Source organism: Chrysochloris asiatica, unplaced genomic scaffold, assembly GCF_000296735.1.
Source record: "Chrysochloris asiatica unplaced genomic scaffold, ChrAsi1.0 scaffold00007, whole genome shotgun sequence".
Classification (NCBI taxonomy): domain Eukaryota; kingdom Metazoa; phylum Chordata; class Mammalia; order Afrosoricida; family Chrysochloridae; genus Chrysochloris; species Chrysochloris asiatica.
This window is the reverse complement of record NW_006408525.1, coordinates 30,535,907-30,558,100: the sequence shown is the minus strand read 5'-3', so window position 1 is coordinate 30,558,100 and position 22,194 is coordinate 30,535,907. Positions and strand designations below refer to the sequence as shown.

At 47.5% G+C, this 22,194-nt stretch overlaps 2 protein-coding genes across 4 annotated transcripts in view; one reads left to right on the top strand and one right to left on the bottom strand.

Moving 5' to 3' along the window:
* EFTUD2 (elongation factor Tu GTP binding domain containing 2) overlaps positions 1 to 11,916 on the top strand; it is a 38,268-nt gene extending 26,352 nt beyond the window's left edge. Inside the window, exons 11-27 of one of the 3 annotated variants that reach the window (XM_006833514.1) lie at positions 305 to 368; positions 754 to 844; positions 2,284 to 2,419; positions 4,206 to 4,333; positions 4,962 to 5,155; positions 6,053 to 6,164; positions 6,583 to 6,723; positions 7,531 to 7,632; positions 7,783 to 7,865; positions 8,326 to 8,412; positions 8,630 to 8,756; positions 8,959 to 9,046; positions 9,830 to 9,948; positions 10,107 to 10,201; positions 10,662 to 10,815; positions 11,003 to 11,110; positions 11,437 to 11,916. In XM_006833514.1, coding sequence (XP_006833577.1) covers positions 305 to 368; positions 754 to 844; positions 2,284 to 2,419; positions 4,206 to 4,333; positions 4,962 to 5,155; positions 6,053 to 6,164; positions 6,583 to 6,723; positions 7,531 to 7,632; positions 7,783 to 7,865; positions 8,326 to 8,412; positions 8,630 to 8,756; positions 8,959 to 9,046; positions 9,830 to 9,948; positions 10,107 to 10,201; positions 10,662 to 10,815; positions 11,003 to 11,110; positions 11,437 to 11,532 — 1,925 coding nt within the window. In that variant the 3' untranslated portion in view covers positions 11,533 to 11,916. The remainder of the gene's footprint in view (positions 1 to 304; positions 369 to 753; positions 845 to 2,283; positions 2,420 to 4,205; positions 4,334 to 4,961; positions 5,156 to 6,052; positions 6,165 to 6,582; positions 6,724 to 7,530; positions 7,633 to 7,782; positions 7,866 to 8,325; positions 8,413 to 8,629; positions 8,757 to 8,958; positions 9,047 to 9,829; positions 9,949 to 10,106; positions 10,202 to 10,661; positions 10,816 to 11,002; positions 11,111 to 11,436) is intronic. The other 2 variants (XM_006833513.1, XM_006833515.1) reach the window with 2 other exon arrangements.
* An 826-nt stretch (positions 11,917 to 12,742) lies between these two features.
* Positions 12,743 to 14,253, bottom strand: HIGD1B (HIG1 hypoxia inducible domain family, member 1B). Its single transcript, XM_006832751.1, has 3 exons — positions 14,154 to 14,253; positions 13,421 to 13,555; positions 12,743 to 12,807 (listed from the first exon to the last, which is right to left on the bottom strand). The coding sequence occupies exons 1-3, from the start codon at positions 14,251 to 14,253 to the stop codon at positions 12,743 to 12,745; spliced, it is 300 nt and encodes a 99-aa protein (XP_006832814.1).
* Positions 14,254 to 22,194: the final 7,941 nt, after the last annotated feature.

The following is a 22,194-nucleotide window of genomic DNA, read 5'->3' as shown; positions in this document are numbered from 1 at the left end:
GAACGAATGATAGATTTCTGCAAGACAAATGATTTGTTTATTTCAAATACCTTCTTTAGACAGCATAACAGACGACTATACACATGGAGCTCGCCAGATGGAACCACAGTACTAGAGATATGTAAAAGGCATAGTAGCACACAGAGAACTATCTGGATCCTGGAAAGGAAGGTATTAGCATTTTTAGTTATAAAGCGTGCATCACAGGTGAAACAATTTACTATGCAGATTATAATTGTGTAATTTCTTTTATTAAATAATGGTAAGACATTAAAAAGTGACAATTGTGTTGCTTCTCTTATAGGTGACATTAATTACCAGGAATTTGCTAAAAGACTCTGGGGTGACATCTATTTTAACCCCAAGACGTAAGTAGACTGTGGGATGTGACTTCAGAGGGATGGTCCATTGTCCCAGTGAGAACAGAGAGAAAAAGTATTCCCAAGGCAAATATCTGTTCTCAAAATGAGCTACCATCCCCGACTCCCTGGGTGGGTTGGCCTCACAAGCTGTTAACAGGTGAGAGGCTGTTTCTCCTGGGGTCTTGACAGCTTAGTTCAGGGATGCTGGAGGGCCACAACCAGATGGCTTGTCAGGAGTCTGTCTCTGGGAATGTCTCCCTCACACACACTTGTCACTCCTTCCCGTTGGCTGCTGCTCAGGTTCAGAATGTGGGAAATGCACCCTTGGGGTTGGTGGCACTGCCCTTTCCCTCCTGGACCATTCATAACTACCTCTCCTGTTTCTCTTTAGGAGAAAGTTCACCAAAAAGGCCCCGACCAGCAGCTCCCAGAGGAGCTTTGTGGAGTTTATCTTGGAGCCGCTTTATAAGATCCTCGCTCAGGTGCGTCAGGCCACATGGTGCAGGCCTTCTCTTCCGAGCACGAGGTGGAAAAGCTGATGAACTCCGTTCCCCTTCTACTCCATACTCAGCTCAATTTCATATTGCAGATTTGGGGGTAGTGATCACTAGTTTGAACTCCTGGTGTGGTGCTGTAGCATCAGTAATGGACTGTGAACCCCAAGGTCAGCAGTTCACACCCACCAGCTGCTCATTGGAAACCCTATACAGGGTCGCTATGAGTTGGAACCAACTCAGCGTCACTGACCAACAAGCACTACCTTATTCTTGCAATATTCTTAAGTGCTTCTGAAATCAGGATCAAGGTAGACGGTAAGAAAGAAAGAAAAGGAATCGCTTAGAGGTTTAATGGAAAGATCTTGACTGTTCAAACGGACGTGATGAAATTGCAGTTACCAGTTATAGAGATTTGACTTAGAGATCACTGTGAATGTCCTCCCGGCTCTGCATATAAAGATATTGGTTATGGCATTGTTTATAACAGCAGGAAAGTGGGAAGCAAGCAAAGAAAAGCTAGAAATAAATGTTCATCAGTGAACACTTACTAATCAATCTGATTAAGTGATACATTCCATAAAATAAAGGCTGTTGCAGTCATTTAAAGAGTGGCTGTGTGAGCTTTGCTTTAATGACTGTTCTGGCTGTGTAAGTGTGTGATGTCTGTCAGAGTTAAAAGGAGGCATGAAAGTGGTAAGGATACAGTTAAACATGTGGAATGCTTCCAAGAAGAGTATAACATTGCATTTATGTGAATTTGTGGTCGCTCAAAGGCAGGACTGCAAGAGGGTGATAATGTTACATAAAAATATTTCATACAGCCCTTTCTCCCAAGACAGTTTAAAGTGTGCATGTTTTAATAAGTACTGCACAGTGAAAGCAAAGTGGGAAAGTGTGGCTATTCCAGCTGACAAACGAACAAAAATAACATCTAAAATCTGTTAGTGCTGAAAAGTAGCCTCTTCTGTCCGTCTTGAATGTATTAATAACAGAAATTTCTAGAATCTGCCTCAGTGGTGACCTTAAGTCTGTTGAGGGTGATTTATCTTGGCCCTGCCCTGACAGGATAGACTGCTAGGTGACCTTTTTTGGTTCCTTCTAGTCTCTAAATGAGAAGTCTCTAAATAGGGAGGCTGAAGGGACTTCCTGAGTAGAAGGAGGTGCTGCTTGCCAAACACCAGGGGGCAGCACTGGCAGTGGTCAGTCCCAGGATACCTGGTTTATTGGCTGGAGAGGGACTTAACCAAGCTTGCCTTGCCCAGGGTTTGAAGGGTAAGTAATGAAGACTCCTCTGAAACCAAACTCTTAGCCTTGCCAGGAACACTGCCAATTCTTTGAGTCACCCTTTGACCTTCCCTATTCCTCTGGAGAGTCACACTGTTCCCTTGATGTTGCGGTTGCCATGGTGTCTGGTATCTTCCCAGGTTGTGGGTGACGTGGACACTAGTCTCCCAAGGACCCTGGATGAACTTGGCATCCACCTGACCAAGGAGGAGCTGAAGCTGAACATCCGCCCCCTGCTCAGGCTAGTCTGCAAGAAGTTCTTTGGGGAGTTCACAGGTAATGAGATGCCCCGACTCCCTCTCAGTATCCCCACTATTGTGTTCAGCCCTCTCTGTCATGGGGAAATCTTTCCCACCCTGCATGGTGTTCTGAGACCTAAGACTATTTTCAATAAACTGTTGAACACAACATACAGAATTCGGATTCTTCCTAGCTTCTCTCTTTAGTATATGGAACTAAAAACTCAATTCTCAGGGAATCTAGGCTTTCTGGAGCCAAGGAAGCTGGATAAGGCCCCAGTACTATTAATCCTGAGATAATCTTTAAACCTTAAACCAAAACTATCCCCTGAAGTCTTCTTAAAACCTATGCTGTTTAGTTTGTTTAATGCTGTCGAGTTGGTTCCGACTCATAGCAACCCTGTATAGAGTTTCTGAGGAGCGGCTGGCTAGCTTGAACCACTGATATTGGAGTTCAAACAGGCCTTACAGTCCAGCATTAACCCACATAATTTAAAGAATGTCTGCCTTGAGCATTACGTGCCTTTAAGGTCTCTCTATTTGGCATTAAATTAACAATAACTACTCAGAATATAGGAAGCTTGTTGTTATGGGCCGTGGAGTCAGTTCTGACTCATAGTGACCCTGTACAGGGTTTACAAGGCTGTAAATCTTTATGGGAGCAGAAAGTGTAGTCTTTCTCCTGCAGAACAGCTGGTAGTTTTGAACTGCTGGCCTTGAGGTTCGCAGCTCGATTCATACCCACTGCATTACCAGAGCTCCTTAGATAGGAAGCTTAGAGGACGTTAAATTTATGTTGCTAGTGGGGGAGCAGCTTGGAAAAGGTCGGTGAGAATGGATGCACAACGCAATTGTAATCAGTGTCACTAAATTATATATGCAGAAACTGTTGAGATGGTATAAGTTCTGCTCTGTATATTCTCAACAACAAAAATACATTAAGAAAAAGAAATTAATTTGTTGTTGTTGTTGTTTTAATCTTGGGAAACAAAAGCAATTAAATTCCCCTACCAGGAAATGGGGAAACCGATACTGAGGAATTGTGTATTTGCCAGGGGTGTAGTCAGAAAGGTGGTCTCTGGGGGTGAGAAAAGTCGGAGAAGTACTAAGCTAGGACTCAAGAGAGGTTCTAGGCCCACTGTGTCTTTCCCCTGAGCTGTGTCCTCCTGTATTTTAGTTACTCACAAGGCAGATGTTGTAGTGGAAAGAGCGCTAAACTGGGTTAGAAAGGCTCTAACTTCTGAGCCTGGGATGACTGGGCCAGCTACCTAATTCCTCTCTGACTGGTGTCTCATCTGTAACATGAGGATTAACCCTAAATCCATTGGGAATTCAGTGTCTGAACACCAAAGGGCATAGTTAACGGAGCCCATTCTGACTTGGCCATCAATCTGATATGCAAAATACCGAACAGTAGCAGCCATGCCTGCTCCAGTGTTCTCAGGAAAACAGGGTAACTTGTAGGAATTCTCAAAAGACAAGAGTTCTAAGTAGATGTTAGAAAGAAGACTTGGGTTGTGTATTTAGGTCAATTTAAGTGTTCAGTAAGTGTGTATATTCAATAAAAAGTCAGGGATTGATAGAGACACTTAAAATTGTTGTCAGCTGAGTTCCAAGGACCCCATCTATCACCAAGACCTGCTTCTTGCTCTTCCCTGACATCAGTGTGAATCCGTATTTCTTAGCAGCATTCTCCCAGGAAACGGCACTGCTTCCCAGAATCATGGAACCCTAGCTTTGTAGAGCTGGAAATCAGCCCCATTGTGGTAAGCTTTCTGAACAGCATGGGAGGAGTGGTAATGGCTTCCTCTTCCCCTCTACAGGCTTTGTGGACATGTGTGTGCAGCATATCCCCTCTCCAAAAGTGGGCGCCAAACCCAAGATTGAGCACACTTACACTGGCGGCGTGGACTCCGACCTTGGCGAGGCCATGAGCGACTGTGACCCTGATGTAAGGCTCCTCCAGTTCCCTGATTCTGTCTCTTACCACTTTCTATGATTCTCTCTAGGCACACAGACCTGAATTTAGTGGTATGACCTTGGGCACATTTCCATTCTTCCTGAGCCTTAGGGGCTTGGTCTGTACAGTGAGGATACTGTGTAGTGGGGGGGGGGGGGGGGGGGTGGTAGGAGAATTAAATCAGATTAAGGACATGTAAAAGTTGATTGTAAAAATTCAGCAAATGGTAGCTTGTGTCGATCCTGGCTCAGAAAAAGTCTTCCTAACCATTGTTCAGGAAACCAGTTTCTCAGCATTCACAGATGGCCAGTTGAAAATTGAGTTATGTCTTCCGAGGAACTTTGGGGCAAGTAATCTTTCCCTTTATGGCCATCTGCGTTCCTAAGCCTACTTCTCTCTCTCATGGCCCTCATCTGTCCGGAAAAGAGGGAGTTTTTTGTTTATTTGTTGCTATAACTAAGGGGATGGAACATGGTTTCGAATGTTATCAGGTTGCTGTCTGTAACTCTAGGTCCTGGCTGCCTCCTCATAGCTCATGCCATTGTTGAGGGAAAGAGAGACAGTGGTCCTTACCTAGAAGGGATTTGTGGTTCAGGCTGCACTCTCTTCCCTCCTCCAGGGTCCTCTGATGTGCCACACTACCAAGATGTACAGCACAGATGATGGAGTTCAGTTTCACGCCTTTGGCCGTGTGCTGAGTGGTACTATCCATGCTGGGCAGCCTGTGAAGGTACTGGGGGAGAACTACACCCTAGAGGATGAGGAAGACTCCCAGATCTGTACCGTGGGCCGTCTTTGGATCTCTGTAGCCAGGTACTGCCTACCAGAGGCCAAGGGGCATACATTGACCTCTACCCTGGGACCATCCCAAAGAGCTGGAAGGGCTACTTCTTTCCTCGGAAAACCCAGTAGCTGCCTGACTCCCTACAGTAGGGACTAATATTATTCCTCAGTAGATGTATTAGCTTCTAGTTCTTGCCATCCAAGATCATTGGGGCCAAGAAGACAGCTGATTGCAGGGCTAATGTTGATGCCTTGCCATTGCATTTTGGATGTCTTATAGGCACTTCTGTGGTGGGACCTCCATTGTCCCTCATAATCCTCTCTCCTGTGTTCCTGAAGTCATAACCTTTAGGTGTCTTTCCCACGAGAAATTGCTTCCCAGCCTTCATTATGTACTCTTTGATCAAGATTGAAGACTTCATTGTGTTTCCTGTAGCATCCCACACTTAACTAGGACCTCTGGGCTGCTTGTTAGCTCATGACTTTGGCATATCAGTCCTACTCCCTAACATAACTGCTCTGCTTCAGTGGCTCCCTTTCCCTCCTCCAAAGCCAACCCCATTCCCTAGGCATCAGAAAAAGATAGAAGAGCTAGGGGAGCTGAAGTTACTGTCTAGTTATCATCTGTGGTGGTACTGTTAGCATCTCTTACATTCTGCATCTTGGGGAGAAACTTACTTCCCATGAATTGAAATTCGGTTCTCCTGTTGTTGCCTCATAGTACATCTTACACTTTTCTTTCATCACAGTTTACAATGTGTGGTCTATGAGTGGTTGTTGATGACCTCTTTTCTCTGCTAGGATAAAATCTGTTTTGCTTACATTTGTTCCTGGCTCAGTGCCTGGCACATAAGAGGTGCTCAGTAAACTTTTTATGGATTGAATGCTGTGCCCATGTGCCATTGCTGCCTGTTGGATGTTGCTCAGGTATCACATTGAGGTGAACCGCGTTCCTGCTGGCAACTGGGTTCTAATTGAAGGTGTGGATCAACCAATTGTGAAGACAGCAACCATCACTGAACCTCGAGGCAATGAGGAGGTAACGTTTCTGAGAAGCCTGAAGGGATTGGTGTATGCTAAATGGCCACAGGGGAGGCACAGCACATGTGAGAAGCAAACAGCAGACTTTATAGAGAACTCACCCAGAGTGCCCGCCAGTGCCCGCCACTTCGTGGTTTCAGGCCCCAGCCCAGGCTCAGCCTTCATGGTGTGACCCTGCTGGATTCTGTGCTTGGCTCAGATGCTAAGAATTCGGAGGAACTCCTTTCCTTCCCGCCCATCTGATCTGCCAAAATACATGGGAAGAAATGGCCCTTCAAGTGACCCCAGGCAGTACTTTGGCTCCTGGTTGTAAAATAGTCTGATCTTAAGCAAGTCCTCAGCCCCTTTCACCTCTGCACTTGTTTCTGTGCCTGCTCAGGCCAGGTGCCCTCACTCCTCTGCATTTTGGGTCTCAGGCTCAGATTTTCCGCCCCTTGAAGTTCAACACCACGTCGGTGATCAAGATTGCGGTGGAGCCAGTCAACCCCTCAGAGCTGCCCAAAATGCTGGACGGCCTACGCAAGGTCAACAAGAGCTACCCGTCCCTCACCACCAAGGTATGCCTGTGGTCTGCAGCTGCTTCCGAGCCCTCCTGGCCCATCTGATCACCTGTGCTGCGAGCTGCCTGGATCCTCCAGCATCTCAGATACACTTCCTTAGCAGCCTATGTGAGGAGCTGTTCCTTCCATCGCTGACATTTGAAGACAGGGCAAGACCCGTGATTTTTTTAGGGGTTGTATGTGTGTCTTTCCAAGTGATTTTAGGTAGGAAAGTGAAATTCTTGGAGTGTATGTTTGGAATTGACTGTTCCAAAAATAGAAGGAAAACGAGTTACTCTAACCCTTCCCCCACTTGAGCCTGCCAGCATTACCTTTTGAGTAGCTGGCCAGGGCTGATGGATTCCTTTGTACCCATGGCTATTGTTGTTAGTGCCTTCAAGTCGGTTCTGACCCATAGTGACCCTGTATAGGGTTTCTGAGGAGCAGCTGGTGAGCTTGAACCACCGACCTTGCAGCATAACCTTTTTGAGTAGCTGGCTAGGGCTTATGGATTCATTTGTGTCCATGGATATAGGGCAGAATTTTCCCTTTAAGACTAAGATGGAAATTGAATCAGTGACAACAAATCTGGTAGCACTGTGCGGAGAGATCCAGATATCTCATGGACTGACTTGTAGGTGTCTGATCCCCACTGAACCTTCTTGAAGATGTTGGAATGAGCACCAGGCATTGGCTGTTTCTGACAGTGAACCTAAGTACACACACATACTCAGGTTCTGACCTTGTAGCTGCCACCCTGTTTGTAAATGCTGTTGCAGGCACAAGTGCCAGGCTGTGAGTGACCACCAGGGCGGTGTGTTTCAGGTGGAGGAGTCAGGTGAGCACGTGATCCTGGGCACAGGGGAGCTGTACTTGGACTGTGTGATGCACGATCTGAGGAAGATGTACTCAGAGATAGACATCAAGGTAAGGCCATGCTCTTATATTTGTCATGTGCATTGCTCAGAGCAGTGGAATTTCTCTTGTAGTAAAGCTTTGGGTGTCCCTTTGCTAGAAGATTGTCTTTCAAACAAAACTAGACTTTGCCCCACCCCAACACAGTTCATTGTTTCCTAGGTGGCTGACCCAGTTGTCACATTTTGTGAGACGGTGGTGGAAACGTCCTCCCTCAAGTGCTTTGCTGAAACTCCCAATAAGAAGTAAGCTTGGGTAGTCACTGAGCCCCTGAGATTGACAGCCTCAGGGAGCCTCCTCTCCCCACCTTCCACCAACACCACCCCAAACACACACTATGTAGGAATAGAGGCAAAGATTGGAGCTCTAAGACTTAGGGATAGAGGGAGGAGGGGATGTGCTTAGGGTATGTGAGTTCCACCCCTTCTCTCTCATCCCTGTGTGTTTGGACAAGATGCTCTGGGGGTTTTTTGCCTTTGTTACTCCTATGAGGAATTTCTTAACTGCCACTTCTCTCTATGATCATCTTATAAATTTGCCCCAAGCAAGTTGATTCAAATGAAAGAAGACAAAGATGATCTCTTTTTGTTCTACCTCGTTCTGTGGCTCTCACTAAACAGCTGGTCCTGATTTACTCCTTGTCTCAGGAATGCCCCTTCTACTCGTCCTGCTAACGCTCCTCCTTCCTGTGACCTTTCTGACCAGGAACAAGATCACCATGATTGCTGAGCCTCTTGAGAAGGGTCTCGCCGAGGACATAGAGAACGAGGTGGTCCAGATCACATGGAACAGGTGAGGGTGCTGAAGGGTGACGAGGACACCAGAGCCTGCTTGCTGGGTCTTCAGCACCATACATCCACATGGGAAGTGCTTTTGTCTTTTCCCTTACTACATCCTGGACAAAGTCCATAGGACAAGGTGATTGTCCTCCAGAAAGGGCGGGCTCATGACCCCGGGACCAGCAGTCACTGAGTTACATCTGATACCTGTTTTCTCCTCCTCCCTTCAGGAAGAAACTGGGAGAGTTCTTCCAGACCAAGTACGATTGGGATCTGCTGGCTGCCCGGTCCATCTGGGCATTTGGGCCTGATGCCACTGGTCCCAACATCCTGGTGGATGACACCCTGCCTTCTGAGGTAGAGCAGAACTGAGGGGAACCACGGGGTAGCTGCTTGCTTCTTGAGAAGTAGAAGCTACACAGTGCTGTCCTTTTCTGGGAAGAATTCTGGGTCTTCTTGAAGGAGTGTGCCTCTTACAGGCGTACCCATCTTCTCTTCCCTCTAAACTCCCGGCCTGTTGTCAGGGGCACTACTAAAGAGCATTCCTGTCTCTCTGCAGGTGGACAAGGCTCTTCTCGGCTCAGTGAAGGACAGCATCGTGCAAGGTTTTCAGTGGGGAACCAGGGAGGGGCCCCTCTGTGATGAGTGTAAGTCCATTGGCACCCCCATCCCAGTTCTATAGGTAGGGTCCTCTGACACAGACATGTGTAGGGCCTGGTGGCTGATGCAGCTCAGGGTACGGAGAGCCATTATAAGTCATGTGTCAGGCTCCTCCTGTCTCCTCCCTACCTGTCCTGGTAGCACTACTTGGAAATGAAGCCATTTCTAGACTGACAATTTGAGAAAGCTCCAGCTTTGGCTGTGTTTGACATAAAGTATCAAGAGGAGGAGGAGGGTAGGATTGGAGATGGGAGGGAGCCCTGGTGGTTCAATGGTTAAGCACTTAATGGCTAACTAAAAGGTTAACAGTTAAAGTCCACCTGCCACTCGGCAAGAGAAAGTCCTGGTGGTATTCTCCTATAAAAACTACAGCCTAGGAAACGTCAGGAACATTTCTGCTCTGTTCTCCTGTAGGGTCACTGTGAGTTGGAATTGACTCAACAGCACATAACGACATAGACCAGGGTTGGACTTCGTGGGGTCAGATAATGCAATATTGTAATAACTGGAAGCATAGAAACTGCTAGGAAAGCTTTGTGATCCCTGAGTCTGACCGGAAGCAGACACTACTGAATGTGTTTAACTTGCGACGTCGACTCCAGTCCTGGCATCTCTTACTAGAACTTCCACCTCCAGTGTGATTTTTGTGCCCTATCTCATGTGAATTCCAGACAGCTGCAGTATCTCTCTCATGAGACCCTTTGCTGCTTTGTTGTGCCCCCAGCCCAGCACCAGAACCTCTTCTCAGTCAGCTGCCCTCTCCTTTTTAGTGATTCGAAATGTCAAGTTTAAGATCCTGGATGCAGTGGTGGCCCAGGAGCCCCTTCACCGGGGTGGGGGCCAGATCATCCCCACAGCCAGGAGAGTCGTCTATTCGGCCTTCCTCATGGTAAGAGAGTAGGGTTTGGGGGCAGTGGCCTGCTCCAGAGACCAGTGTGGGAAGCAAGCCTCTGGAACCTCGAGGGTACAGCTCCCTAGCTTCCCTCTACTCAGGGTCTCCTCAGTCTCTCGCAAGGTGAGGAGCCTTTTCTTCTTGCTCTGTTGCAGGCCACACCTCGTCTGATGGAACCTTACTACTTTGTGGAGGTACAGGCTCCTGCAGACTGTGTCTCTGCTGTCTATACCGTCCTGGCCAGGCGCAGGTGAGCACCCCAGTTATTTGAGGTGGAGTGCTGAGCTCTAGCAAGGTGAGAAGTAACTTGGGTGTCATGAAAAAGGAGAGATTGGCCTTCACCACCTGCTGCACTCGGGAAACTTAGCAAATAGGAATGGGGTAATCCCCAACTGTCCTGCCGATTAAAATTTGAGCTTCCTTTCTTGGGCCCCGCCCCTCAGAGAACTGGGGGAAATACTGAATCACATCAGTGATGGCACTGCCCATAGGACCTCCTGCCATGTTTCAACTCCAGAGGCTGCCACCCCTTTGACTTTGACAGGGGGTTACATGGAACCCCCAAGCCTCTTTGCCCTCTGTATAGCATTTATGGTGGTTCTGTCATTGAGGGTACTCGGTTGACATGCATTTGGGGGCAGATTCCTTCTCTGGTTTTGTCCTTTATAGAACCTGGAGCTCCAGCTTTCTCGTCTGTTTATCTTCCTCAGGGGGCACGTGACTCAGGATGCACCCATACCAGGCTCCCCTCTGTACACCATCAAAGCTTTCATCCCAGCCATTGACTCTTTTGGCTTTGAAACTGATCTGCGGACTCACACACAGGGCCAGGCCTTTTCCCTGTCTGTCTTCCACCACTGGCAGGTAAAGAAATATAGGTAGACTCTCTTGGCCTCCCACTTCTTCAGGGCTGATTCCAGTCCTGCCTCTTTCCCTTCCAAGCTCTGGTAGTCAACAGCTCTGACTCTCAACTTCTAGAAAAGGACCTGGTGCTAGAGCTGAACTCTCAAGGCAGTCTGCCTAGACCATGGGAAACCCCCTTGCCTTTCAGATTGTACCTGGTGATCCTCTGGACAAGAGCATTGTCATCCGCCCCCTGGAGCCACAGCCAGCTCCTCACTTGGCCCGGGAATTCATGATCAAAACCCGTCGTAGGAAGGTATGTGTCCCTCATGCCTATCACCATCCCTCAACCACCAGGGGTCTCCACAGGAGGCCAAGGGCCCCTGGACTGAGAACTGTTGACTGAACAGTTTCGAGAGATGCAACCTGTAGAATCATGAGGCAGGCAGGCAGGGGCCCAGGCTGCCCGGGGAAGGAGGGTCTTCTCTCCTGTGAGTTACCCTCAAGGCATGGTTCCTCAGGCATACAGCTCAGCCAAGGTCCCACCCCCAGCAACCTTCCCACTAACCCAGGGCCCAGCCCACCCCCAGCTCCATCAGCCACTGCCTGGGCTCCTTCTCCCATGTGCCCCCTTCTCTGCAGGGCCTGAGTGAAGATGTGAGCATCAGCAAGTTCTTCGATGATCCTATGTTGTTGGAGCTCGCCAAGCAGGATGTCGTACTCAATTACCCCATGTGAGCGTAGACCCTCCGGACAGCCCCAGCACCCTTCAGTGGGCTGCAGCTCCTGGACTTGAAGCATGTGGCTTGGACTTGTTGGTAGAGAGCCATCTGGGAGCTACTGTTGCCTCCTTTGACAACCCAGAGGCCGCCATCCCTGAGTCCCAGTGAGGGAGGAGCGTTGCGTCTTCTAGTTCCTTCTGTGGCCTCTGCCTGGCTCCATTCCCAGGGAATAGAAAAGAGCTTGGACTCAGGAACGAAAGGGATGAAAGTGTTTAACCCCAAGAGGCCCTGTCTTCAGGATTTACGTGGAATTTTATTTTTTTATAAGTTGACCTTAGACATGGTTTGTAAGTGAACAGAACATTCTGACCTCTGTCTGGCCCTGTTCCTTTCATCCCCGCCCCTTCCCTCCAGCATGGTCTACTGACACTCGGGTTCTGGGTAGATGTGGCCTCCCACAAGGCGTTGCTGTCTTTGCTCCCAGCTGCAGTCTCTTTCCGGCCGGGGCCCCCAGGGAAGCAGCATGTGGTGGGAGGACCACCGTCTCTAGAGTCAGTGTTCCCATGAGTGTGGAGGTCTCTTTACTACCCCCATCCATGGCATCCTATCCTCTTTGTGCCGTGCTCCTTCTGGGTCCAGTCATTGGGTTTCTGGGGTTAATCTACTGGAGCTAACACTTTTTTCATGGAACTAAAAACTAAACCTGCTGTCATCACGGCGATTCCAGCTTATAGCTACTCTGTGTTGTTTTTGTTAGGTTCTGACTCCAAGACTTCTTTAGGGTTTCCAATTCTGTAAGTCTTTATGGAAGCAGAAAGCCTCATCTTTCTCCCATGGAGTAGCTCGTGGGTTTGAACTGTTGACATTGTGTCCAGTGCTTATCCTACAGCTCTATCCAGTGCTCCTGGCAACCCTATAGGAGAGTAGAATTACCCCATAGGGTTTCCAAGGCTGTAACCTTTATAGAAGCATACTGCCACATCTCCCACAGAGCATCTGATAGGTTTGAAATGCCAATCACCTCGAGACCACTGGCCCTTTAAAAACTCCTCTGTCTTGGAGTCGGGAGTTAGAACTCTGGTTCTGAGACCTTTGCTCCAAGCGCTTCTGCCCGCTCCTACCAACCCTCGTTCCATTGTAGAAGAGACTTGGTTTTCCTTCTAACTACTTTATTAAAAGCATAGCAGGGAGTGCGTTAAGGGGGTCTGACTGCCCCTGTAGCGGTCCTACTTCTCCCCAGCATCCTGTGCTGTCCTCTTGATGTAGTCTCTGTACATCGTATACACGGCACCTGCATGGGGTGGGGGAAAAGGAATGCGCCCCTTGGCATCGAACCCACCACCCTCCTTTGCCTGCCCCAGGTGCCGAGGCTAACAGCTCTAGCCGCTCCCTTAAGAGGCCAGCCACCCCTCATCTTTCTGCCCCAGGTCCCTACAACTGCTGCAAGCACCTGACCACTCAGCTTCGGGAAACATCTGGGACCGCGCCCTGTGGTGGCCATCTGACAGGCCACAAAGCACTTCCACATCTGTTCTCTCAGGTGTGGTCATCATCATGTTGGACCTGGGAGAATGGGGTCAGGGAATGGGATTTGACCTCTGTCGCACAGCCAACAAACCAACTGCTGTCTGTCTCTTGATTCAGAGAGGAAGAGAAATTCCACATAATTCTAGCTGCATGGTTTTTCTCACCTCTCAGGCAAACTAATGTGAAAAGGACTACACACCATTCACATAGTTCTGGGGCAGGAAATTCAAACAGAAGAGCTCTGGGAAAGTCTGAATGAAGGTTCACTAAAAACTTGATGGGACAGGGACTTAACTACCAGGATTCAAGCCAGACTGCCCGATCCATTTTGTCCTCGTTCTGCTGTGACCTACCCCCACCCCAGCCAAGCTACTCACCCAGCATGATTGCCCCCACAGCACAGGCCTGAGCTGCCACTCGGGTGTGAATCAGATGTATGGACATCTTGGTGGGACCACGAGCCTTCAGCCGGTAAATCCTGTATGCTGCCACCACCAGGCAGCCTCCTAAGCCTATAGGCAAAGAACATGACTCCTGGGCCTGAGCCACTGAGCACAATGACTTCCCCTGAGAGAGAACCTTGGTAGGCAGGCTGGGCAGCTGGGCTATCAGTGGAATAATGAATCGTTTTCCTTCCATGGCATTTCCAGGGTGGCTGCTTCCTCCCATTGATGTCCCTTCCCACATACAAGCAGCTCATCCTAACAGCACCCCCGTGACCATTAACTCTGTTCGGGCCCTTCTCCAGCCACCACTGGCTCCCACATCCTTCCTGGTGCAGCCGGTTTCCTTTGCTGGGGCCTTGAGGAACAAAACGCTGGGAGGCATCAAACTGCTGCTGCTCCGTCCCTTCCCATCTCAGTGTTGTTGATACTTAGTTTTCTATATCCCATACATGAATTTACTTGGTTGACCATTGCCTCTACCCCTCCAGACTCCCATTTTATTATAAGTGTGTCCCTTGATACTGTCTTTGCCTTTGGTTCATTCCTAACTGTTGATGGGTGAGTAGGACTATCTTGAGTTCTATGACCTCTGCTTTTAGGACTAGGAAAGATGCTCTTGAAAGAAGGTCCCCTTACCCCCCATTGCTTCCTTTTCCCCACTCACCTATAGGCACCAGTGGAGACTCTCTGGTCTTCCTCAGGAATTTCTCGGACACACTGTCTTCCCCCTCAGGTGGCACCCACCATCCTTTGTTGGCAGACATCCTGGGTACCACTTTGTTAACAGCTGACGTACTTGGGCTTCAGTCCAGTCCTGGAAGGAGGCACCTCACAGTTAAAACCTCAGTTGTTCTCAGTCTGGGTTGAAGGGAGGAGTTACCTTTCTTACCATGCCCAACACAGCCTCTACTTGAAAAGATGTCACAGGTGTCCTGTCTCAGATGGCTGCGCCATTAGCACCATTTCTCCGTCTCATTTCTAACTTCTGACTCTTCTTCAGCTAGTTCTGACTTCACTGTTTTCTCTGTTGTTCCCTCCCCCATCCTCATCCCAATGGATGTGATCCCTGGGCCAAGAAAAGCGGTCGGAAAAATCCTCAGATGAGGGTAAAGGAACAAACCTTGAACTTAGAGGCCCTCACTGGCCTTGGGACTGGTCTATGGCATTTGTTCCTGAGGGAGCTACCCAGAAGGATCTATGGCCCCAAGGAGTCAGCAATCAAAGAAGGTGCCACAACCCTCATCACCAAATCAGAAGAACTAGAGATTTAAATGATGCTGATTCGTGTGCAATTTAGCATAGATTTTGTACATGAATCTAGAGACAAATTTACTGGTCCCTGTTTCTAGAGCCTTCACCATTATCAACCTCTCACTTCTGGGCTGATGACCCCTATTCCTCTTCATACTGGCCCCTGTAAATGTCTGCTCTCATCACAAGTGTGGCAGACTCCCAGAATCCTGGTCTTCAGACTGCCTGAATGTCTTTTCCATGTCTAACAGACGACTCCCCACTTACATCAGCTTTGAGTCTTAGTGGCCTTTTCTTTCTCTCCTGGAGGAACAAGGACTGTAGCCTCATGGGTCCTCAGCATGCTGGTGCTTACCCTAGGCGATGGCTGTCGGTTGAGTCTGGGCTGTCTGGTCAGTGCTCACCATCTGCTGCTCTGAATAGACCAAGAGCTGAGGACAGAGCTGCCACTATGGGGTCAGAGGAACAGTGACTTGGCCTTTATGGAGACTTTGAAGTCAGGGATGGGGAGGGGAGGAGATAGAACAGGGCATCACTCTTCACAGACACCCCCACCCCCATCTGCTGAGTTCCAGACTGAAGCTCCAGGCCCTGTGAAGTACTGGGAGACCAGATGGAAGGGAGCCCTAAACTTAATCCAGTCTTCAGTTCCCATGCACATAAATGGCTGGGTCAAAGACAGACACTGTGGGTAACTCGAATGAAAACAGGTAAGGTGACAAATCTGCATTCTCCCCTCAACTATGCATAAGAACAAAATCCACTGTCATCGAGGACTCCAACACAGTCTCAACAAACAGCCCTATAGAGGGTTTCTGAGGTTCCCTAAGCCTACGTGAGCAGATCACCTCTTTGTTCTGCCATGGAGTATTGATGAATTTGAACTGCCAATCTTATGGTTAGCAATCTAGTGGTTTAGCCTATAGAGAACCTCAAGTCTCCTTATGAACAAGGGATGTGAAAAAAAAGTGGAAGACAGGCCCTCTGGGCCTGCTCTCAATCCTTTCAAGGATGCTTGCTTGGCCAAGGAGATTTGCCCACAAGTTTGACACAACTGGGACTTCTCTCACTCCGCCAGAGCCCTTCTCCTTATATTGCTTGTAGGATGGATGATGGTTGCTCCACTTACAGGAATGATCGTGACCTGCATTGGCCCCTGCTCTAGTAGATAATTATATTTCAGACTTCTCAGCTGTCCTATAAGGTACTAGCTTGTTCAGCGACAAGTGTAGCTTCAGAGTGGCTAGATGTCATCCAAGGATCCCAGCGTGGCAACAGGATCTGAACCCAGGTCTGGCTTGCTCCGAAGTTTATGCTGTCAATGCAATACTAAACTTTCCCAGGAGTCTCTCCAGATTGATACTGAAGTTTAGGAATGCTAATGGATTATAGCTTGCTTGATTCAAAAAACAAATGCCTGCTCACTAAACAAATAGAGAAATGTCCAGATGCACCATAGATGCTCCATCCCAACCTGCCTTTCTTCCCTAGATTTCTTTCAGCCCTGTGTGTCTCCTAAAGGGGTTTTTCAACTCTGGAAATGTGTCCAACAGCTGATGTCTTTCTCTTTTCTCCCTCAAACACTCAGTGCTCTAGGACCAAATCCAGAGTCACAGCTACTCCCTAGGGTCTCCCTGTGTCCCCAGCGTTCATGGGAACTCTCCTCCCAGTCATTCACACACAGCCTTCTGCACAGTCTCTCCTGATCCTTGGTGGTCTAGGCCAGAGGCTGGTTGTTGCCAACTAGTCCATTCAACACAAAGTGACTCCATGTGATAGGGTTAGGCAGTAATCTGCTGGAGAAGAAAACCAGGTTCTCACAGGAAGCTACTGGGTTCAAACTACCAGTCTTAGTTAGCAGTTTAGTAATTGTGCCAGCAGGGGGCTCTTTGGCCAGAGGTTAGGGTGGAAATGTCTGGTGAGACAGCAGGAATCGGCATCACCACCAAGTCCTTTGGAGAATAAGAATGAAGCTATGGAGGGCAGAATTCAACTTTACTAAAATGTTGATGTTTCTACAGCATCTCCAAAACTAGAGCTGATAACATAGTTGTCAAGTGCCGTCGAGTCGATTCCAACCCATGGCGACCCTGTATAGGGTTTCCGAAGAACAGCTGGTGAGCTTGAACCACCAACCTTGCAGTTCAAAGGGCTTTGAAATCTGGTGCATTTACCCACAGTGCCACACCAGGACTCCATAGTGCTTGACATGATTTATTGTCCTGGTGTGGCGCTGTGGGATAAAGCACTGGACCGCAAAGTTGGTTTGAACCACAAGGTCAGTGGTTCAAACTCACCAGCCACTCCTTGGCAACCCTATACAGACAGGGTCACTATGAGTCAGAACCGACAAGATGGCACTTCACTTAACAACAACAACATGATTTATTGAGCATCTTCCATGGACCAAAAGTAAGCTAATTGCTATATGTAGGTTATTTTATTTAATCCTCACTATTATAATTCTTAGCATCAGGTTAAATATCGCCCAAGTTCACAGGAAGTGACCAAAAAAAAAAGACAAGACTTCTAACCATTCCTAAAATCAAATCTCACTGTTCTGGACTACTTGGAATAATGCTTAGAAAGAGAAGGGAAAGTCTTGAAGTAGAAGAAATAAAATTGAATTTTATTTTTAAAACATCTGAGCACATAGAGAAGTAAAACCCCAAGGAGCAGGTTTCTTTCTGTATCGTCCCGCTTCAGTAAGTGAGCTCTGATAGCATTAATGTGGGTTATATGCCAAGTCTTTGATATAAGCATTTCCTCATTAGTAACTGGCTTGGTGGTGGTTGTATGCCCTTGAGTCAGAACTGATTCATCATGATCGTATATAGGGTTTCACAGGCTATAAATCCTTACCGGAGCAGAAAGCCTCATCTTGCTCTATTGGAGCAGCTGGTAGATTCGAACTGCTGACCTTTTGTTTAGCAACCCAGCTCACAATCCACTACACTACCAGGTTTTAGTAATTGGCAAACCTCCATTTGCCTTTATATCAGGTCACATGAATAGAAATTCTAATTTAGAGGTTTCCAAATGGTACTCATAGTAATGAACTGAGAGCTGAAACTAGAGACAGATGTAGAATCAATTAACCACCCCATTCCTCTCTAAATATTTGGTCTTGTGCCATTCAACCTCTTTGAGTCTAGTTCCTCATCTGTAAAAGGATGGCATGTCTACCCATAGGATGATTGTTAGGATTCCCTTGCACACTTCCCACACCTCTTCTTGAATGAACAAGTGACTGGGAGAGAAGCGGAAATTCCCTGACATTGTGTTCTGGGTTGTCTATAGTCGGCACACTCCTCCCCTGCCCCTCCCTCCTTGTCTGCCCCCACCCTGATCTTGCTGAGATTTTCCACCTCAACTCCAGACTTCAGGCACTTTCTCCCTGTTGCAGAAGGGTTGGAGGCAGAACTAGGACCCAAAGAAGCTCTCAGCACAATCTGAGGCACAGCTGTGCTATATATAGCCTATGGGAGCTGAGTGACCAGATAGGGGAGAAACATTCAGATTTTGCCTTGAGCTAATGTCCCCAGAGACCTGTGAGTGAGGGGGAGATGAAGAATGAACTGGACAAGAAAGAAAATGCTCAAGTTGGGGGTTGGAACAGGAAGGTCTGGGGTTGAAGGGTCAAGGACCATAGAGGGGAAAACACTGGGCTATGCAGGAGACTTGAAGGGCAAGAAGTGGGGAACAGGAAGGGGGAAGGCTGTGGAAGTTTCCAGATGACATGGCTAAACTGCCCTTGTAAAGCAGACACTGGCTTCCAGGCGCCTGCGGCATTAGTCCACGGACAGCCCCAAGAGCCACAGGCCTGGGGCCAGGAAAGTGCCTTTGGTACTCATGAATTTTATATTTAGGGAGGGCAGTAACTTCATAGGATAAGCACTAGACTGTGAACCACAAAGTCCGCGGTTTGAGCCTACTGGTCGCGCTACTGGAGAAAGATGAGGCTTTCTGTTCCCTTGAAGATGTAACAAAATCCTCGGAAATCCTATACAGGGTCTCTATGACTCGGAATGACTCCACGGCACTTAACGATTTCATATTTGAATTGTGTTTTTGGCAAAGAATATTTAAAGTACGGACTACCAGAAGAACAAACAAATCTGTCCTGGAAGTATAGCCAGATTGCTCCTTAGAAGCAAAGATGGCAAAATTTTGTCTCTTGTACTTTGGACATGTCAGTTAGGACAAATCCCTGGAGAAGGATATCATGTTTGGTAAAGTGGAGGGTCAGAGAAAAAGAGGAAGACCCAGCAAGATGGACTGACACAGTGGCAGTAATACTGGGCTCAAACATAACAATTCTGAGGATGGCCCAGGACCAGGCAGTGTTCTGTTACGCATAGGGTCTCTATGAGTCGGAACTGACTCAATGGCACCTAATAAAAATAACAACTATTTAACTGGAAGGGTCCCTGGTGGTGCAATGGATAAGCGCTTGTCTGCTAACAGGTTGGTGGTTCAAATTTGCCCAGTGATCTGCTTCTATAGATTGTTGTTGTTGTTAAGTGCCATTGAGTCAGTTCTGACTCATAGATACTCTGACAGGGTTTCTGAAGAGCAGCTGGTGAGTTTGAACCACCAACCTTGCAATTCAAATGGTTTTTGCGGTCCGGTCCAGTGCTATAAAGATTGTTGTTGTTGTAATTGTTAAGTGCTATTGAGTCAGTTCTGACCCGTAGCAACCCTGTATAGGGTTTCCAAGGACCAGCTGGTGAGCTTGAACCGCCGACCTTGTGGTTTAAAGCAATTTTGCAGTCCAGCGCATTAGTCCACAATTTTACACCAGGAGTCCGACATAAAGATCAGAGCCTGGGAAATCTTTGGAGGCAGTTCTACTCTGGCCCATGGGGACAGTATGAGCTGGAGTCAACTCCATGGCACCCAACAACAACAAAGACAACTTTCCTGGAAAGACTACTCAAGTGTTTACCAAGCTCCTAAAAGAGTCCTGGTGATGAGGCTGAATTGGACAGAAGGGACACAATACTGGATATTGTGGAATCTTTATGTGTTATGGAGGAACAATTCAGAGTTGAATAAAATGTCATTGAGGATGCTTGTCTCAGATGACAAATGCTCTAGAAATTTGCAATGGTTTGTAAAGGTCCTTAATGTTGGTATTTTTTGCACCCATCCATATTTCCCAGCATCCTCTAAACATACTACAGAAGGGACACTTTTTTTACTTTTAGACACTTTACATGTTTTATTTAATTCTCACAATAGTCCCAACAGGCGGATCTCATTATCTTCATTTTACAGATGAGAAACCAAGGCTTAGCAAGGTTAAGTAACTTACTCAGTTCAAACAACAAATAAATGACTGCACTATCCAACCAATAATGATAACCAGTATATACTAATTTACCATGGAAATTAACCTATAACAATTTATAAGGTGATTTCATGTGTATCACCTCATTTTATTCTCATAGCCTTCTTAGAAGTATAAGGAAACAAGGGTGCAAACAGCTAGGCAGAGTGGCCTTTTGAGTTTAGGGGTTCAAGGACTTACCCACCACACTGCCTGGCACCAAGGCATCGTCCTTCTGGATGTGTCCAGAGTCCTTGCCTGGTGGGTGGTGCCAGAGCAGGTCTCTTCACCTTTCCCCACTTCCCACCCCCTGCATATATTTTGCCCACAAGTCGCTCCCAAGAAAATTGACACTTTAAAACCCAGCCTTATTACACAAAAAGCCCAACCACCATGAGCTGATTCGGACATATGGTGTCCACTGTGTATGCCAGAGCAGAACTGTGCTCCATAGGGTTTTGCTGTGGTTGCTGTTTTAACTTTTATTTTTTCCTATAGGGTTTTGAAAAGGCTGATTTCTCAGGTGTAGATCACCAAGGCTTTCTTCTTAAATATCTCTGGGTGGAGCTAAGCAAGGTGCCTTAACCACTTGCATTGCCCAGGGACGCTCTAGGGAGAAGCAGGAGTTAGGCAGAGGGGGTTGATTTACTATTCTCCCATACTACTTGTATTGCATTACCTAGTCAAGCGAATTTTAACAACAAGAAAATCTGCTTCAGCCAACATCCCTGTGGGTAAGAGCAGGGAGAAGCAGTATAGATGTCTAACAGGTTAACCGAAACTGCTGGGGATTATCAGGGGTTTGTTAACAGGGATAATCAAGAATTATTTTAACACTTCTTCCTTATTGTCCAGTTGATCTGAGGGTAGGCAGGCCTCCCTGGGACCAGCAGGCAGTTCTCTGGAATCCCACTTCTCGGGGCCTCTCCTCCCAACCGCCTGGACAGAACTCTGCTCTGAGTTTACCAGCCAAGTGAGGACCCTGGAAAATGTGTAATGGAAATAGTGACACACAGAAGCCTTCAAGTTGACCCCACAGTTCCCAAACCACAGAGCCCCAGGGTGACTCTCAAGTTCTCAAACTGGGTTTTGATCCTTTCCTGCCCTGGGTCCCTTGAGAATAAAAGTGATGTGGTTCTCACAGCACCCTGCCCCTCTACTCCCTCCACAGGCTGGAAACCAGACCTAATTCCTGGTTTAAAACTTGGCCTGTTTTTCCCCCTCCTCTTCCCCCAGTAGGTTTTTTGTGCTAGGAAGCAACAATTAAAAAATCAAATCCACTGCCATTAAGCTGGTTCCAACTCATAGACTTTCAGAGACTGTAAATCTTCACAGGTGTGGATGGTTTTATCTTTCTCTTGAAGAGTGGCTGGTGGGTTTGAACCACTGGTCTTGAGGTTAGTCACCCAATGTCTAACCTACAGTGTTAACCAGGGTTTCTCAACAAGTTTTAATCCACTTATTCATTCAGTAGACACTTCCTAAGCACCTACTATGTGCTGTGTGCTCTGTTCTAGGAACTAGGATGCAGTGGCCCTGTTTTGGGGGAATTCATCCTACGAGAGAACATCCTAGTTTGTACAGAACTCTGGGACCACAGAGGATTTGGATTAAAAGGTGCCACCATAGTGGACTGCTAGCCAGAAAGTTGTCAGTTTAAAGTTGGCTCCATGGAAACCCTATGCAGGGTCGCTATGAGTTGAAACAGAATCAATGACTCTAACAGCAACTAGCTACAAAGTGACCGAGGAAAGAATGCCTGACTAGGAAAACAAAGATTTAGAGTCTATGTTTGGTTTTGTTCCTATGTACAGGCAAGACTATTTGAGTTTCCCCAGGTTCCTTCCCCCACCCCATCTTTAAAAGGTTGTTCTACCTTTGGATGGTTTTGCTAGATGAGAGGACTGTAGGCTTTGTAGTAAGGATGTGTATTATCTCCTTGAAGAATTTGCTATTGTTGTTACATGCCATCAAGTTGGTTTCGACCCACAGTGACCCTGTATAGGGTTTCCAAGGAGTGGCTGGTGAGCTTGAACTGCCAACCTTGCAGATCAAGCCGACTTTGCAGTCCAGTTCACAGCGGGCCATGAGTGTTGATAAAAGCTGAATAATCTTCCCTGGC

Bases quoted from the DNA above. Each gene is read 5' to 3' on its own strand.
- HIGD1B (XM_006832751.1), bottom strand. From the start codon at position 14,253: ATGTCTGCCAACAAAGGATGGTGGGTGCCACCTGAGGGGGAAGACAGT. The intron at 13,556-14,153 runs GTGAGTGGGGAA...CTTTGCCTATAG, and splicing joins GTCTCCACTGGTGCCTATAG to GCTTAGGAGGCTGCCTGGTG. The intron at 12,808-13,420 runs GTGAGTAGCTTG...CACCCCATGCAG, and splicing joins TGTGGGGGCAATCATGCTGG to GTGCCGTGTATACGATGTAC.